This window comes from Saccopteryx bilineata, chromosome 2, assembly GCF_036850765.1.
Source record: "Saccopteryx bilineata isolate mSacBil1 chromosome 2, mSacBil1_pri_phased_curated, whole genome shotgun sequence".
Taxonomy (NCBI): Eukaryota; Metazoa; Chordata; class Mammalia; order Chiroptera; family Emballonuridae; genus Saccopteryx; species Saccopteryx bilineata.
Window position 1 is genome coordinate 156,167,434 of NC_089491.1, and position 16,450 is coordinate 156,183,883.

General features: G+C 41.5%; 1 protein-coding gene across 2 annotated transcripts in view; it reads left to right on the forward strand.

The window, feature by feature from the left end:
• Window positions 1–2,228: 2,228 nt before the first annotated feature.
• SRGAP1 (SLIT-ROBO Rho GTPase activating protein 1) overlaps window positions 2,229–16,450 on the forward strand; it is a 321,179-nt gene continuing 306,957 nt past the window's right edge. For both annotated transcript variants that reach the window (XM_066258243.1, XM_066258244.1), the window contains exon 1: window positions 2,229–3,017. In XM_066258243.1, the coding sequence (XP_066114340.1) occupies window positions 2,951–3,017 (67 nt within the window). In that variant the 5' untranslated portion in view covers window positions 2,229–2,950. The remainder of the gene's footprint in view (window positions 3,018–16,450) is intronic.

Here is a 16,450-nt window from a genome sequence, read left to right on the forward strand (position 1 = left end):
GCTTTCTTTCTAAGAAGATTAAAACAGAGATAATAGCCCTGGCTGGGTAGCTCAGTTGGTTAGAGCGTCATCCCAATATGCCAAGGTTGTTGGTTGATCCCTGGTCAGAACACACACAAGAATCAACTCATGAATGCATAAATAAGTGGAACAACAAATCAATGTCTTTTTCTCTCTCCTTTTCATTCCACTCTTTCTATAATCAATTTTTAAAATAAAAAAACTGAGATGATAATGAATTGCACTTCTCAGGTACAAATATAAATTCCAGTAGCACTGTGGATGACTGATATGAATCACATTTAGGTTTGACTACAATAACCACCAAAGCAAGGTGCTTGTCTCTGGTCTCTCTCTCCCCATGGCCAACCCATCTTTACCCACTGCCAACAGTTATCTTTATTAAACATATATGTGATCATGACATTTGTCTACTTAAAAGGCTCACTGCTGTGTGCAGAACTGTGTTCAAGAGCACAGCAGGGCCCAGGGCAGGTGGCTCAGTTGGTTGGAGTGTCATTCGGATACAGCAGGGTTGCAGGTTTGGTCCCTGGTTAGGGTGCATGCAAGAGTCAACCAACCAATAGGTACACGGATGGGTGAAACAGCAAATCAATGTTTCCCTCTCTCTCTGAAATCAATAAATACAATCTTTAAAAAATTAAAAATTAAAAAAAGCACGGGAGGCCTCTCCCGGGTGGCCCTGACTTTCCTTCCCAGCCTCTGCTTTGGGTATTCAGGCTCTTCACTCTACACTCTTACACAAGACAATGCCACAGGAAATTAGAACTAAATTCTGTAGTTAATCTGTGTGGCAAAATGGGGGGAGAGGGAGAATAAAACTTAAACAAAATTTTAATTTTTTCCCTTATATTCTATTCTCTTATTATAAAGTAAAAAGATTTGCTTAAAAAATTTCAAAGCTGTACAATTAAAAGCAACATGCGCACACTATCAATTGAAACATGCATATATGTATATTGCTACTTCTCGCCTATCGGAGATTTGGTGTCGGTGAAGGACATTGTGTAACTCCATTTGCAATTGCCTGAGCATGATGCCCCTTTTCTCCCCTGGAACGCAATCCATAAATTCTCTGGGAAGGCAAACTGTTCATCCATTAAATCCAGTTCAAATACCACTTCTCTGAAAAGCCTTTATCCACAAATCTCTGATTCTGTCCATTTTTCCTTCCTCCGGATTCCCAAAGCCCTGTATTCCTCTGTCTTACAGCGTTATTGTGCTGCCTGTAATTATTTATTTATAAGACAACAGTCCGTGAGATCCTTTAGGGCAGGGTCCTAACCACTGACTCCTTAGCTTGATGTTTGGCCCACAGGAAGAACTTGAAAGTTTATTTCTGGATACATGAATGAATGATCAAAGCTTGAAATCCTCTACTCGCTTCTGATCTCGCAAGGAAAACATTTTCAGACCGGGCACGCCTTTGTACACAATCACTTTGATAAATCAGGCCCATAATATTTGGGAAATTATTTGAAAGGAGTCAGGAAAGGTCACAAGCGGTAAACGTGTTTCGTCAAAAAGCTAGTGCCCTCCTAAGTGTGACCTATTCTCATCCACGCTTTCCCACCGTTCTAGCTCCCCGAGCTACTTCTAGGGTAGGGAGAATGTTGTGATCGAGATAGGTATTTTCTCCGCTTCGACTGAGGAGCTTCACCCTCCTTGGATTGTTAACAGCCGCGTCGTTCACAATTCAGTCTCTAGTTTTCCTACTGGGTTCAACATCTCGGAGTTATATCCCTTTTTTGTCAGGGATACTTCCAACTCTGGATTTCTGCAATGGAGTCTGAGAAGAGCTCCCTCCCGATCTCCCACCCTCAGCCAGAGTCCGCTCGCTTGGACGGGGTTTACTAGCTGCTGGGGCTGCGATCCCCGCCGGCGCGGAGCCCAACGATGGGAGGCGCGGGGGCGGGGCAGGCAGGCATCCATCTTCCCGGACCAGCCCCGCCGGGCGGGGACCGAGAATGGCAGAGCCGACTGCGCTGTTCCTCCCGCGAGTCCCGCGCTGTCCGTCCAGCCGCCGCCGCCCGCAGCTTCCTCACTGGGGCCGGGAGCCGCGAGCGCTGGGCTCGCCCGCAACTTTGCGCCACTGGGGGCGCGGCTCCTCCCCGTGCGGGTGCAAGTGTCACCAGCGGCCTCCTGGGGGCAGCAGCGGAAAGGGAGACGAGGAGAAAGAGGCAACCTCGGTGCCCGGTGGCCCAGGAGGTAGAGGCCCCTCGCGGAGCCGGCTCAGGAAACCTAAACTCCGGCGGGGCTGCGCCCAGGACACGTTGGAACGCCGCAGCCGCCGCCCTCCTGTCTTCAACTGGACTCGCTTTAGGATTGCTACTCCTCCTGTCTGCCCGTGCGGCGGCAGAAGCCTGTGCCGACGGAGCGGCGGGCACGGCAGCAGCATCTCCAGCCCGGGCGGGACCACTGAGCGCCGGAGCCGGAGGCTGGAGCAGGAAAGGAGGATCGCTGCGCGGGTGGTCGCTTTTCCCGGCGCACGCCCTTCCCTGCTGGCCCTGCCCCGAGCGCCGGGTGCGGGTTTCTAACAATGGTGCGGAGCGCCGGCGCGAACCCCGCGTCCGCCCAGCGGTCGTAGAGGAAGTGGCCCGGCACCGGGTGGGGTAGGCTGGGAGACGCCCCCCCGGTCACTCGCTCGCTGGAGTTTGCGTGCGCTCCGGGCCTCACCGGCCCCGAGCCTTGGGCTCCCCGCCGGATCACCGACGGCAGCTCGATCCGGGGAGTATGGTGCCAGCGTCCGGGTTAATCTAGTACTAGGCTCGCTTCTTTTTTCCTCCTCCCCCTCCTCCTTTACCGCCTGGCTGTGCTGCCTCTGGGCTCCCGGGGTGTGGGAGTACAACTCTCCGCCTTTCCAAGGAGACTGGTTTGTGACCACCTAACCGAACTTGCCCATTGAAAGCAAACCCAGAATAGCTGGATAATGTCCACTCCGAGCAGATTCAAAAAGGACAAAGAGATCATAGCCGAGTATGAAAGTCAAGTCAAAGGTAAGAATGGGAGCGGCCGCCTTCTTTTGTGTGCTTTCTTGTCATTGTGCTCTCGGGGAGTTGCGTTTCCAATTTGGGGTCTGCGTTGAAGGAAGGTTGCGAGGGGACAGTTCGAGCGCCTGGCTGAGCCACCCGGGGTTTAGTACAAGCCAATCCCAGTCCCAGTCCTAGTCCCGTCAAACCCACAGGGAGCTGGAAACCCAGTGGCTTTCTCTGGCTGCCAGCGCGCACTTCCCAAAGGGGGAGAACTGGCTTTAACTTAACCACCATCATCAGCTGTACAATTTACGTTGGCGGCAGGCAGCAGCAGTGGTTCTTGCTCGGTTATCCTCTTCCTCCTCCTCCTCCTCCTCCTCCTCCTCCTCCTCCTTATTATTCTTATAAAATGATACCATAGTCACAACATAATTTTTTAAAAGTCTGGGTATCAAGTGGTCTGGAGCTTCATTGAGTGCTGGCAATTTTGAAATTTACACTGTTCACTTTTAATTTATTAGGGCGAGGCCCCTTTTTATAAAACAACTCCCTGGAAGCCTGGCAGTTAAACCAACTAGGGACTAGTGGAATCTGACTCCTCTTTTACAATGGGCCAGAATTCATTGCCGTCTTTCACACTCTCCCTGGATTATTGCTTTATAATTTGTTGGAAGCCAGTTGCTTGTAAAATCAAGGTTTGACTTATTTAAGTAGTAAATATTTATCTATTTACATTGTTAACTAATGAAGGAACCTAATTAAAGTTGATGAAACATTTTTACTTAAGGTGCTTTGTGGTTTGAAAAAAAAATACTTTCTCTCTAGACCAAGTATTTTGTGTTGCTGTTGAAATGTTTCATAAACATGTTTATTTTTTTTCCTTCTCTTTGTGGTCTCTCAGGGGTAGTTTTCTCTATTGAGACAATGGATGGAGTGTTGAGGTTGCTACTGTTCTTTGGAATATTCAAATGTAAAGTTCATTAAAATTGCTATTGTAGACACCTGTGTTTGTACAGCTACAATCTTATGAAAGGGCTGCGGAGAAAGGCATTCCTGTACTTGCCTTGGGAAAGGCAGGAGGAGCAGCCTGGGTGTTCTTTTGTGTGGTCAAGTTGTGAAAATGCCTGGAGTCCTGTGAGAGGACCAGACCGGGGAACCCTCTCTATCGGATCCTGCGTGTGGATCTGGACCAGTTCCTCATGACACCAGGCACACACAATGTGCAAGCCCAGGGACTCAGCTTTCTTTTATGCTGACCCCTCCAATGGAGTTGAGCTAAACATGGCTCAGGAAGATTTTTATCTGCTTGTAAATAAGATAATTTATACTTGCAGGGACTGGTGCCATTGACATGGACGTTTTATTAGCAGAGAAGTAATTATTTCTTTAGAGACAGGTAAAGTTTGTGGTGAGAATATCCTTTCTTTTATGAATGAGTCCAACACAGCTTAAAACCTTTCATTCTAAGGTAGAAGTCTTGTTCATAATCACTATTCCTCTGTGCAGTTTTCCACAGGGGTCTTTATGGCATGTCTTCCATGGGTGGCGGTCTGGCTTTCCTGATGCATATACTTCCTGGTATTGGTTGAGTTATTTCTATTATAAGGTCATTTGTCCATGATCAAGTTCTTATCTGAAAAATAGTCTAATGATTAATTTCTTCGAGCATGGATTCTATAGTTCTATGGTTACTTATATGCTTGAGAATATAGACCCTGAACATTAATTAAAAATCCATCAAAGGGGTGTGTTACAGTGTTTAAAATGTGTGTCTATCAAACCCAGTCCAAGGAAAAGTTATGAACATGTTGAAGGTTATTTTTGGAGCAAGTTTTATCCCATAAAAACTATCTTTTCTCTATTCCCTTCAACTGTCCTCACTTACTTAGATACATATGCTGGAGTCCTCAGACTGCTTTATGACTCTTTACTGCACTTGACCTGCCCTTCTCATGAGAGTTTGTGTCCAGACTTCAATTACCTCTCCTGCAATACTTACGCATCTTGTGTCGAACCCAGATCATTATATCCATATGCACATATGGCAGTAGGATAATACAGTGGAGTCAGGTCATGCACACATTTAATGGCACAAATTTGCTTGTACTTGTAGGCAAAATCAAGAAGAGAGTGGGAGAGCCAGGCCGGTTAAATAGTGCCTGAGGAGAGCTGTTCTATGCAGTGAGGGTAGGTTCCTTAAAAAGGATAGCATGGAAGTCGGGACTTCAATTTTGCTTTATTTTTTGAGTCCTTTTTTAAGGCTGAATGTCTTACCCTGGCAAAGTGCTAGTCCAGTGTTTAAAGATATGTTTTTAGAACAGCCAATTCTTTTATTTATTTTTTTTACATTTTTATTTGTTGATTTCAGCGAGAGTAGAAGGGAGGGGGAGAGAGAGAGACAGAGAGACAGGAACATTGAGCCACTTCTGTATGTGCCCTGACTGGGGATCGAACCAGCAACTCTGTGCTTCTGCATCATGCTCTAACCATTTAGCTATTTGGCCAGGGCAAGGAACAACCAACTCTTTAATTCTACCAGCTATTTCATCTGATAAAAACAGAAGAAATGGGGCCTCTTCTTTTTTTCTCTCTCTCTTTGACTGATTTTAGGGAGAAGAAGGGTGCGGGGAGAGAAATATCCATTTGTTGTTACTCTTAGTCATGCACTCACTGGTTGTTTTCCACATGTGCCCTGACCAGGAATCAAATCCACAACCTTGATGTTTCTGTATGACGAGCTAACTGGCTAGAGCAAATGTTGCCTATTCTGTTGCTGTAGGAAAACCTGGCTGTGTTGGCCTTATTAGGAGAAGATAGATGTCTGTTTCCAATCAATAAAGCCACAGATATTGGACGCTCTGGATGATTTAGGTGTTTGGATGATTTCAAGAGTCATTTTTGATTATGTGTGATTTTAAAAAAAATCTTCTTAGAACCTAATACTTGGGAGAGTTGTTTTTTTCTTATTCTTTCCCATTTCTCTAAACCAGTTGCATTTATTTCAGAATTTCTGAGATAATGTTTTAATTTAAAGAAATGACTCCAGATGTGGGATTTTGTAATTGTGGCTGCCTGCACATGTTTTGGGAACAGACCCCATGGAGCTATTCTCAACTGTGGAAAGAACCATCCTAGGTGATAATGTGTAATTTTATGTGTCAGATTATAAATGTATCCAGTTAGTTGTATCATATTGGCTTCTCTCAGGGTTTTTTTTCCCCCCTATAAGATAAAGAGTTTGGATACTCTAAGGGTCTTTGAGTCTAATTGAAGATGTCATGTCAATTTGTGTTAATCATCTAGTAAAATTTTCAAGCATTTTTGCATTTTCTCTGAGCTGTCATGTTTTGGGGGAGAATCACCTTTGCTTTCACTTTTTCATAATGAATTCACAAACACTGTGTATTATTCGAGTTCTCAGGGAATTAAAATATAATGCAATAGAGTATGCATGAAAATAATAAAGCCATATTCAGAAAAGTATAGAATTGTAAGAGGAGGGAGAATTGAGAATTATACAAGTAGTTAAAGGATAGGTTTAAATCAGGGACAGAAGGACTACAGCAATAACTTAAAAGGAGTGTGTTAGCGAGGAAGAAAAAGACTGACCATTTTATACATGTTGGTCAAACTCCCAAAGATACAGAGAAGTTAATGTCTTGTTTGTGCAGGCCCTTAAAAAGCAAGCTTGCCTGGAAAAGTGTATGAAGCACAAATCATTTGACTATGCTACTTGTAGCATCTCTGGCAAAAAGCTTAAGCAGTGGAAAAGATTGTTAACAAGTGGCTAATGGAAGATATGGGGATTATCTTTGGGTTTTAGTGATGTGTGTAATTTTTGAATTCTGTGGCAAAAATATTGTGGAGCACATATAAAAAAATAATGGTTCATATATGGGAACCAAAAATATCAAAAAGCATTTCGTGAGGTGGAATGCCTGGATGCGATGTTGTATTTACTTTTAATAGTGCATATTGTTAGTTGCTAAGAGTTGGCAGCTATTATTTGCAGTATTTTCCTGGGAATCATCTCATACTCATCCACATGCCATATGTACAGGAAGTGTCATGAAAATCTGTGGTTCTCCGGCTCCTCTGCTGCCTGAACTACCAACAGTGCATTTTGGTAGCAGATGGAACTTGAGGAAATGCCAGTTCAATTTGAAATGACCCCATGTCATGCAATAGGTTTCAATCAGGAAATTAAAAATTCTGTGAGCATTAATATGGAACCTGTGTCTACATCTAATGTTCTTTCATTGTGTGTGGAATAGAAAACAGCAACAATGTAAGTTATGAATTAAAACTTTATAGCTGAGAGGGACTTTAAACATGTCCTGTCCAACTCGCTCATTTACAGGAGGCATAATGACAGTTACACACTTAACTGCTAGGGACTAGAGCCCAGGTGTAATGCTGGTGGCTGAGGCCAGGCAGGTTCACATTGGATTCAGGCAGATGGTAGAGGAACTGCGGAACTAGAAAGCTTTGGGTCATCCCTGTTTAAGAGAGTCTTGCAGCTACGGATGAGCAAACAGTCAGGGCAAACCGCTCCTCAAGGCCGCAGGCGAATGAACTGCAAAAACAGCCCCTCACAGTGGTGGGCAAGCCATCCGCCATAACTGCAATCCGCCCTGAATGAAAGCACCTGTAACCTTACATAGACTCTACACACGTGGCTCTGCCACATGGTCATGCACTAATCATGCAAAGTACAAGTGAGCAAGCCTAGCACAGCTGTTTCCCCTACATTCCACCCCTTAGGGTTGCTCGCCTCACAGTCTTCGTGACAGGTATCTTCCATGGTGGTCCCTGTGCGAAAAGTGAGGTACATTATATCACAGAAACTGTTCCAGACTAACAGCAACAGAATTAATTACAAAGGCACAAGGTATACCAAAAATGACAATAATTACAAAGGTGTTCTTCACAGTGTTTCCCTGAGCACTCTGCCCAGGGAGTAACTGGAGGCCCACCTCTATCCTCCTATGCCACAGTGCCAGCAAGGCCACCATCATAGATGGAGGAACCTGTAAAGTCCAGGGCCATGTCCATTGAAGAAAGTATCCTTGGTGCGTCTCTGCAACTGGATGGCAACAGCTTCCTGGTGCAGGAGGGCCTCCACAGGTGCCATGGCCCCCCATTACATTCTTTTGTAATACTGTCCACAAATGGCGTATCCATCCAGAAAGGGAGCCAGTGTCCTGTCTCCTGTTGCAGTCCCTGGTTTGAGTCCATTACACCACAGTAGACAGCCCAGCTGTCTTGTGCAAATCACCAAGGTGAAGGTCCATTACAGGCAACTAGCCATACAGCTTTTTGATAATGGACCTCAGTACTTTTCCATAAGTGCTCTGTCCATTGCCACAAGCCCCATCCGAACCCCTCAGAGATTCAAGCTCATAGGACATGGTGGAGTCAAACACATTCAAAGCCTGTATTGCCTTGACAGTTTTCTTAGCTGCTGCTGCTGCAAAAAAAGCACCTATTCTTTTAAGCCAATACCTGTTGCACACTAGAAGGAAACCAGTGGATTGCCAATTTCACATGGGGTCTCCGGCCCCTTGCCCATTCCTGTTAGGTGGGTCCTTTGGCGTTTCCCCTATTCAAACTGGCTCAATGGGTCTTGGAGATCCTCTTCTCCCTCAGATATCTCCAACAAGTAATCCTGCAACTGTGCAACCCAAATGCCAGCTATTTTCTTGGCAGCTGCCAGGGCCACCCGCTTCTCTCACTTTTTCAGCGGCTGGATCCTCTGTTCCTACTTAAGCTGTTGCCAAGACTCTAGAAGAAGTTTATTAGACCTGCCATCTAAATGTCTCCCTCTCTACCCCAGCCACAATCAAGTCTGCCCACATCTGTGTTTGGGTAACCTTTATAGGCCCATTTCTCTTGTTAGTTGGGGCAGCAACATGGGCAGCAGCATGCACAACCTTATGATTCTTGGCTGCCTCCACCTCCCCCAAGTCTGCCACCATCTGGGTAACAGTGTTGGTGGGCCACCAGTGTCCCAAAAAGGGCTGTCAGGGCACTATAGAGAATAAGGTCTCTCATCCCTGTCATAAGTACTTCCTTATGTGGCAAAAAGCACAAAATGAAATTCTTTCATGCAAATTAAGGATTGCTGACTAGGTTAACAGGATTGATAAATTCCAATATGCACACTAGGGAGGTGAAAACTACAAAAGGAAGTAAAGCCTATAGATGTCCATGTGGCAGTTGTTCCAGGATGTTTATGGCTCCAGGATGCTTCTGTCTGGGCCTAGAGCTGAGTTTAGCAACAGGTTTAACAACTTAGTAGCAGCACTGGGTACTGAGGCCATGAGACGTGCATAGGCTCCACTTTTTTAATAGCCTCCTATTTTAAGTGACTATCTTGGCATTGCTTATTTCATTTTATTTTATTTTTAAATCAATATTATAATTCACATGGTGATCAGTCAGAATTATCTAGGATGTCCAATGAAGTATTAATGTATGGCTAGTAGCTGCGGCCACCCTCACAGCCCCCTGACCTGTGCAGGTTCGCATTTGATTCAGACAGATGGTAATGAAACAATGGAGCCAAGAACTGGTGGGCCATTAGCTTTAATCCTAGCTTGCACCTGGCGAGCAAGAAATACACACAGTGGGAAAACTTCCCTTTCCATTCAGGGCTCCCAAAGCCACTGACTCATTCGAGTATTCCTAGAATCAAAGGCTTCTACCTCACCAGCCTTATTTACCTCTTTTCCCCATCTCCTTCTCTCTGCACAGACTCTGCACAAACTGGCTTCTTCTTCAGCACTCTGCCATCTTGGCTGCTTCTCCTCTGCAATGCTAATTTCAGGAACCAAGAGAGAGAGAGCCCCTGGATTCCCTTATTTTATAGTGTAGAAATCAAAGCCTTTAAGCCAATATACAAATAAGGAAGTCTCTGATACAAAGCCACCCATCTGAGGCATAAATGGGATTCCTTATAAGAGTGCACCACCCCCTATCACAAGGGTGTGGGGAAAAGCTTAGTTTTGAGAAGACCTTAGTATTAGAAGGGAGGGAAAGGCTTAGTCTTAAAACTAAGCCTTAGGCTATAATGACATTGCCTGCTTACAGCCTGTCTCCCACACCCAATGCAAACTATAAGCGAGCAAACATATGCATCATATTTGCAAACTTATTTGACCCACAAATACCACAAAGTTAAATTCAAATTGTGTCTAACTTCTTTAAAAAGTAACAAAGCTGGAAATAATCTAAATGTCTGACAGTGGGGAATGGTTAACTAAATTCCACTGGGGAATAGTTAACTGTATACAGGGAATGTTATGCAGTTATTTCAATGGTTTTTGATAAACCTCTTATGGTATGAGGAAATATCTATAATAATTATTTTTAAAAAGAGAGATCTTGGTTATGAAAAGGTAAATGGATGCATAGCTGTGCCATGTTTGTGCTTCCCAAATCTGGTGGCATGAATTCAGCATAAGGAGGAAACCTAGTCAGACCTCAGTCTTATGTCATTTTACATATAAAAGAAAATGTTACTTCATTTTCTGACCCAAAGTCAGAGGTTCTATGAAGCCAAACGTTTACAATAATCATAACAATTCAACAGTTACCAAGCACTAAGGGTGTACAAGTCATTGTTATGGCTGCTTTGCATGGGTAAACTGAGGTACATATGTACATACCAAGCTAAAATTCATGGCAGGAGGAATTTCCTGTTATTTCCCCTGCTTAGCATATGTTGTACTTCCTGTGGCTTTGGACCACAGTATACCCACCTCTTAGCAGGTTTCCCGGTTTAATGCAGGAATCTCACTTTGAGCTCCACCCTCCCTCAGGATAGGGTGGGGCAAGGTAAATTCAAGGAAAATTAAGTCTTTGGATTGAACCTATGATAATTGAATTTGTCCACAGGACAATGTCAGACTTCTGACTTCTTGTTTGCTTACAACTTGGTGATATACTTTAGTGTTTTCTTGTTTTGAGTTCAGCCAATAGTGTGTGTGTGTGTGTGTGTGTGTGTTTTAATAAATTGCTTTTGACATTTAAGTTTTTAATCGTGGAGTTTTTTATTTTATTTTATTTATTCATTTTAGAGAGGAGAGAGAAAGGGAGAGAGAGAGACAGAGAGGGAGAGAGAGAGGAGAGAGAGACAGAGAGAGAAGGTGGGGAGGAGCTGGAAGCATCAACTCCCATATGTGCCTTGATCAGACAAGCCCAGGGTTTCGAACCGGTGACCTCAGCATTTCCAGGTCGACGCTTTATCCACTGCGCCACCACAGGTCAGGCGAGTTTGTTTTTTATATTGTGAACTGGGAATATATTTTTATATGGATGAACATATATTTTTTTTACTTCCATTTCTAACTAGTTCCTTTTCTAAAAATGTGATCTACTACCTACTTGTGTCTTGATCAAAATTTCATATATGTACACTCTACTGTGTTTCATTCATAAATTTATAGATTCTTGTACACTATCTTAATTACTATAGCTTTATATCTAGTAGATCAAATCTTCTTTCTTTAGTTTCTTTCTGAAGTTTGGTGATCTTAAAACTTTCTTTTCCAAATACATTTTAGAATCAGTTTTCCTTCCATGGAAAAATCTATTGGCATTTTCATTGAAACAGCATGACACTATAAATCAATTAGAAGAGAACTGGCATCTTTATGATATTCTTCCTACCGATGAATATGACTATTTCTCCATTTATTTAGTTGTTCTAAAAATATCTTACTGTAAAGTTTTCTATATCTTATGTTTTTGTTAGATTTATTTTATGATAAATTACAAATTTTATTACTAATGTTTATGTAACAACCTCTTTTAAAATAGTTTTAATTGTTTCTGGTATACAGAAATGCAGTTTATTTTTATATATTGGTCTTGATATCCAAAATATTTATCTATTATTATTTCTAATCAAGTAAATTTTTTTTTTTTCATTTTTTTTTTTTTCTGAAGCTGGAAACAGGGAGAGACAGTCAGACAGACTCCCGCATGCACCTGACCGGGATCCAGCCGGCACGCACACCAGGGGCGACGCTCTGCCCATCCTGGGCGTCACCATGTTGCGACCAGAGCCACTCTAGCGCCTGAGGCAGAGGCCACAGAGCCATCCCCAGCGCCCAGCCATCTTTGCTCCAATGGAGCCTTGGCTGTGGGAGGGGAAGAGAGAGACAGAGAGGAAAGCACGGCGGAGGGGTGGAGAAGCAAATGGGCGCTTCTGTGTGCCCTGGCCGGGAATCGAAGCCGGGTCCTCCGCACGCTAGGCCGACGCTCTACCGCTGAGCCAACCGGCCAGGGCCAAGTAAATTTTTTAAGACTTTTTGCAAGTACAATCTTATTTTCTTCATCCAAACTCTTCATATTTAATTAATTAACTTTTTAAAAATTTTATTTAGACAATTAATTTTAATGGGGTGGCATTAATCAATATTCAGAGAAAACATCTCCTGAAATTAATTAACTTTTTGTATTTTTGCCCTAGATAGAATCTTGAGTTAAAGTTAAGTGGTAACATTGGCTTTTTTTGTCTTTTGAATTTAAAGGGAATGCTTTTAGTCCCCTCTTCGCTTGAAGGATGATGTTTGTTTTTGGTTTATTATAGATACTCTTCATCAGAGTCAGTAAAATCTTTTGTATTTCATATTTTATCTTTTTAATATGTTAATATGAGTAATATTTGTAGCTTTTCTAATATTAAACCATCTTTGCATTCCAGAATTAAACCTATTTTCATTATATTTTATATACATAAACAGTTGAATGCAGTTTGTCAATAGTTTAGTTGTGTGTGTGTGTTTTTTGTCTAAATTCTTAAATGAAATAGGTCTAAGGTTTCCTTTCTGATAATGTGTTTGGGTTTATATCTAAGTTACATATGTAATATTGGAGAATACTGCTTCTTACTATCTTGTGGAAGAGTTTGAAATTTTGGAATATTCCTTTTTTTTGAAAGTTTGGTAGAACTATTTACTTGGGTAGTTATTTTCTTTATGTGGTGAACCTTTTAACTGCTAATCAGAAGTTAGTTATTTTCTGGGTTAGTTATAGGATTATTGTATTTCTTCTTTGAAAAGTTATATTTTACAGAAATTTATCTATTTTGTATGTTTTCAAGTATATAGACAACATTGATGGTAGTATTCTTTTTTTTTAAAAAAAAATGGCCGATCTGTATTGAATTTAAAATGTCATTTTAAAGGATCTATTTCTACCTTCCCTCTTTCTTGATGAATCTTAAAGCATTTTTTTTTACTGTTATTATCTTTACTACCACTTTTCTCATTTTCTTTGGAATTATTGTTGTTTATTATCTTACATTGGCCACATTCTGCATTTATTTTTATGCTTTTTTGCTACTGTAGGCATGGCTTCTTATCTACCAGGAAGTATATAAATATATGCATTTACATTTTCTAAAAAGTGAGGATTTTTAATGTATCTTTTAAATATATATAATTACAGTATGATTTGAGAGTAATAGGGTTTGAAATTAGTTGGGGATTGTTTGCTCTGAAGGAGTTCATGTAAAGTTAGAATTATCTGACTTGTGTTTAGTAGAACTCATCTGTAAAGTCATTTAGATCTAGTGTTTTCATCAAGAAAGAAAAATTGTCATTGCTTCCAGATTTACAAATTTTTTGATTAACTGACATCAATCTGTTTATGGTTATTCTTATATTTTTTTAATCTCTGTAGCTTCTGCAGTTCAGCCTCTTCTCTGTGAATAGCAGTGAATAACAGTTGTTTGTGTGTGTCTTCTCCCTTTTCCTTGGTTGGCCTTCCCAGATGTATGTTTTATTGGTCTTTTCAAAGAACTGATTTTGCTTCCTTGGTTAGCTGTATTTTATACTTGTTTTCTGTTCCATTAGTTTGTCCTCCCTATTGTTCCCTTTCTTTAATTTTATTTGTGAGCTTTATTTTGTTGATTCTTTTGTTTGTTTGAAGTTCATATTTTTCTTCTAATGTAAATATGTCAGGTAATAAAATTTCCTCTAAGTATAGTCTACAGATTTTTATGTGTAGTGTTTTTATTTTTCAGTTCTCTGCATTTTCTCATTACCTTATGATTTTTTTCTGTGACTCATGATCCTTTTAAAAATGTGTTTTAAATTTTCCAGTTATCTTTTTGTTACGGATTTCTGACTTACTTCCACTGTCATCCTAGAATATGGTCAGATTATACTGAACTTTTGAAACTTTTTCTTGACAACAGTTTCTTTGACCATGCATACTGTTTACAATTATAAGCCTTTAACCAGTGTCTCCCTAATAGATTTAATTTAAGAAAATAGATTAGACAGACCTGTGGTGGCACAGTGGATAAAGTGTTGACCTGGAACACTGAGGTTGCCAGTTTGATTCCCTGGTCTTGTTGGTCAAAGCACATAAGGGAGTTGAGGCTGTTCCCCCCTTTCTCTGTCTTCCCCCTCTCTGAAATGAATAAATAAAATCTTAAAAAGATTATAAGCCTTAACCCCTTTCCTCTTTATATTTCTCCATAGTACTTTTTCTCATTTGAACTCTTCTTACTTTATCTTGTTTGGCGGGGTTTTTTTGTTTTTGTTTTTTTTTTAGAGGAACAGAGATAGTGAGACAGACTCTCACATGCACCCTGACCGGGATCTACCTGCCAACCCCATCTGAGGCTAATACTTGAGTACCAAGCTATTTTTAGTGCCTGAGGCTGACATGCTGGGACTAACTGAGCAGTGCTCAGGCAACACTCGAACCAAGTGAGCCACTGGCTGTGGGTGATGAAGAGGGAGAGAAGCGAGAGGAGGAGGGGGAAAGAAGCAGATGGTCCTTTCTCTTACGTGCCCTGACTGGGAATCGAACTGGGACGTCTATACACGAGGCTGACGCTCTATCCACTGAGATACTGGCCAAGGCCAAGGGGGGCTTTTTAAATTCCTTACTTAATGTAGAAGCTGATGATGTGATTAAAATTATATTTTAAATTTATTTTATGCAGCATTTTAGTTTCAACCAAAAGGGTCATGCTGCAGTACCGATCTATATTTACTACACTGTAGAAAATAGAGGTCGGCTTTTTTTAACCCATCATTACATTACACTTTTTAAAACTGAGATCTAGTTGACATATAACATTATATTAGTTTCAGGTATATAACATAATGATTCGATATTTATGAATATTGTGAAATGATCACTACAATAAGCCGAGTTAACATCTATCGCAGTGGTAGTCAACCTGGTCCCTACCACCCACTAGTGGGCGTTCCCGCTTTCATGGTGGGTGGTAGCGGAGCAACCAAAGTATAAATAAAAAGATAGATTTAACTATAGTAAGTTGTTTTATAAAGATTTATTCTGCCAAACTTAGCGAAAATCCAACATAAAGTACTTGGTAAGTAATTATTATTATATGCTTTAACTTGCTGTAACTCTGCTTTATACATTTTATAAAGTAAAGTTACTTCCCTACTTTATAAATCACCATTACTGTGGAACTGGTGGGTGGTTAGAAAATTTTACTACTAACAGAGATACAGAAGTGGGCGGTAGGTATAAAAAGGTTGACTACCCCTGATCTATCGCCACACAAAGCTAGTTTTTTTCTTTCTTGCCATGAGAACTTTTAAGATTTATTCTCTTAGCAACTTTCATACAGTTGTTTTTAATTTATCCATATTAAGTTCTGTTTTAGGAAGTAAACCTTAGGCAGGCGTCCCCAAACTGTGGCCCCCTGAAGCCATTTATCTGGCCCCCTGCCACACTTCTGGAAGGGGCACCTCTTTCATTGGTGGTCAGTGAGAGGAGCACTGTATGTGGCGGCCCACCAACGGTCTGAGGGACAGTGAAGTGGCCCCCTGTGTAAAAAGTTTGGGGACCCCTGCCTTAGAGTATAAATAGTTCAAATTACACTGGGAAGAATAAGTGTCTTTTCATAAAGAGAATTACAGGGATCTGGTTCTTGTCATCCAGAAATGATGTTTATAATCCACGATATATACACTGAGGCTATACGTAGAAGGAAGCAAATAATGTCACACTAACACTTTTATATTCTTTATATATAAATATGTCCATACCAGGATATATGGATTTTGGGGATGGAAATGTGTAATGAGGTTAGTGAAAACCTCTCAACAAAAGAATGTGCAAATCTGTATGCTAGGGAGCAAAATCTCAAATGGTCCAGAGAACAACAGTTTTGCAGCTTCTTTTATGCATTTGAAATTAAGGAGGGAATGTAAGGAAGAAAGCAAGGCAAGGGTGGTCAGGTTTCAGGATAGTTAACAAGATTATGTGCTCTCTGGAGGGAAGGGGATTACTTGTGGTATTTCAAGGGTGTGTTAACCTAGGTGCACAATAACAATGGGCAGGGCAGCTTAAACCTCTTACTGAAGAAGCTTTGGGCTGGAGACAGGACAATCCTCCATGAGCTGCCTAGTTAGGAATTTATGATCAGAAAACCCTGTGAGGTTCCTTTCCATACT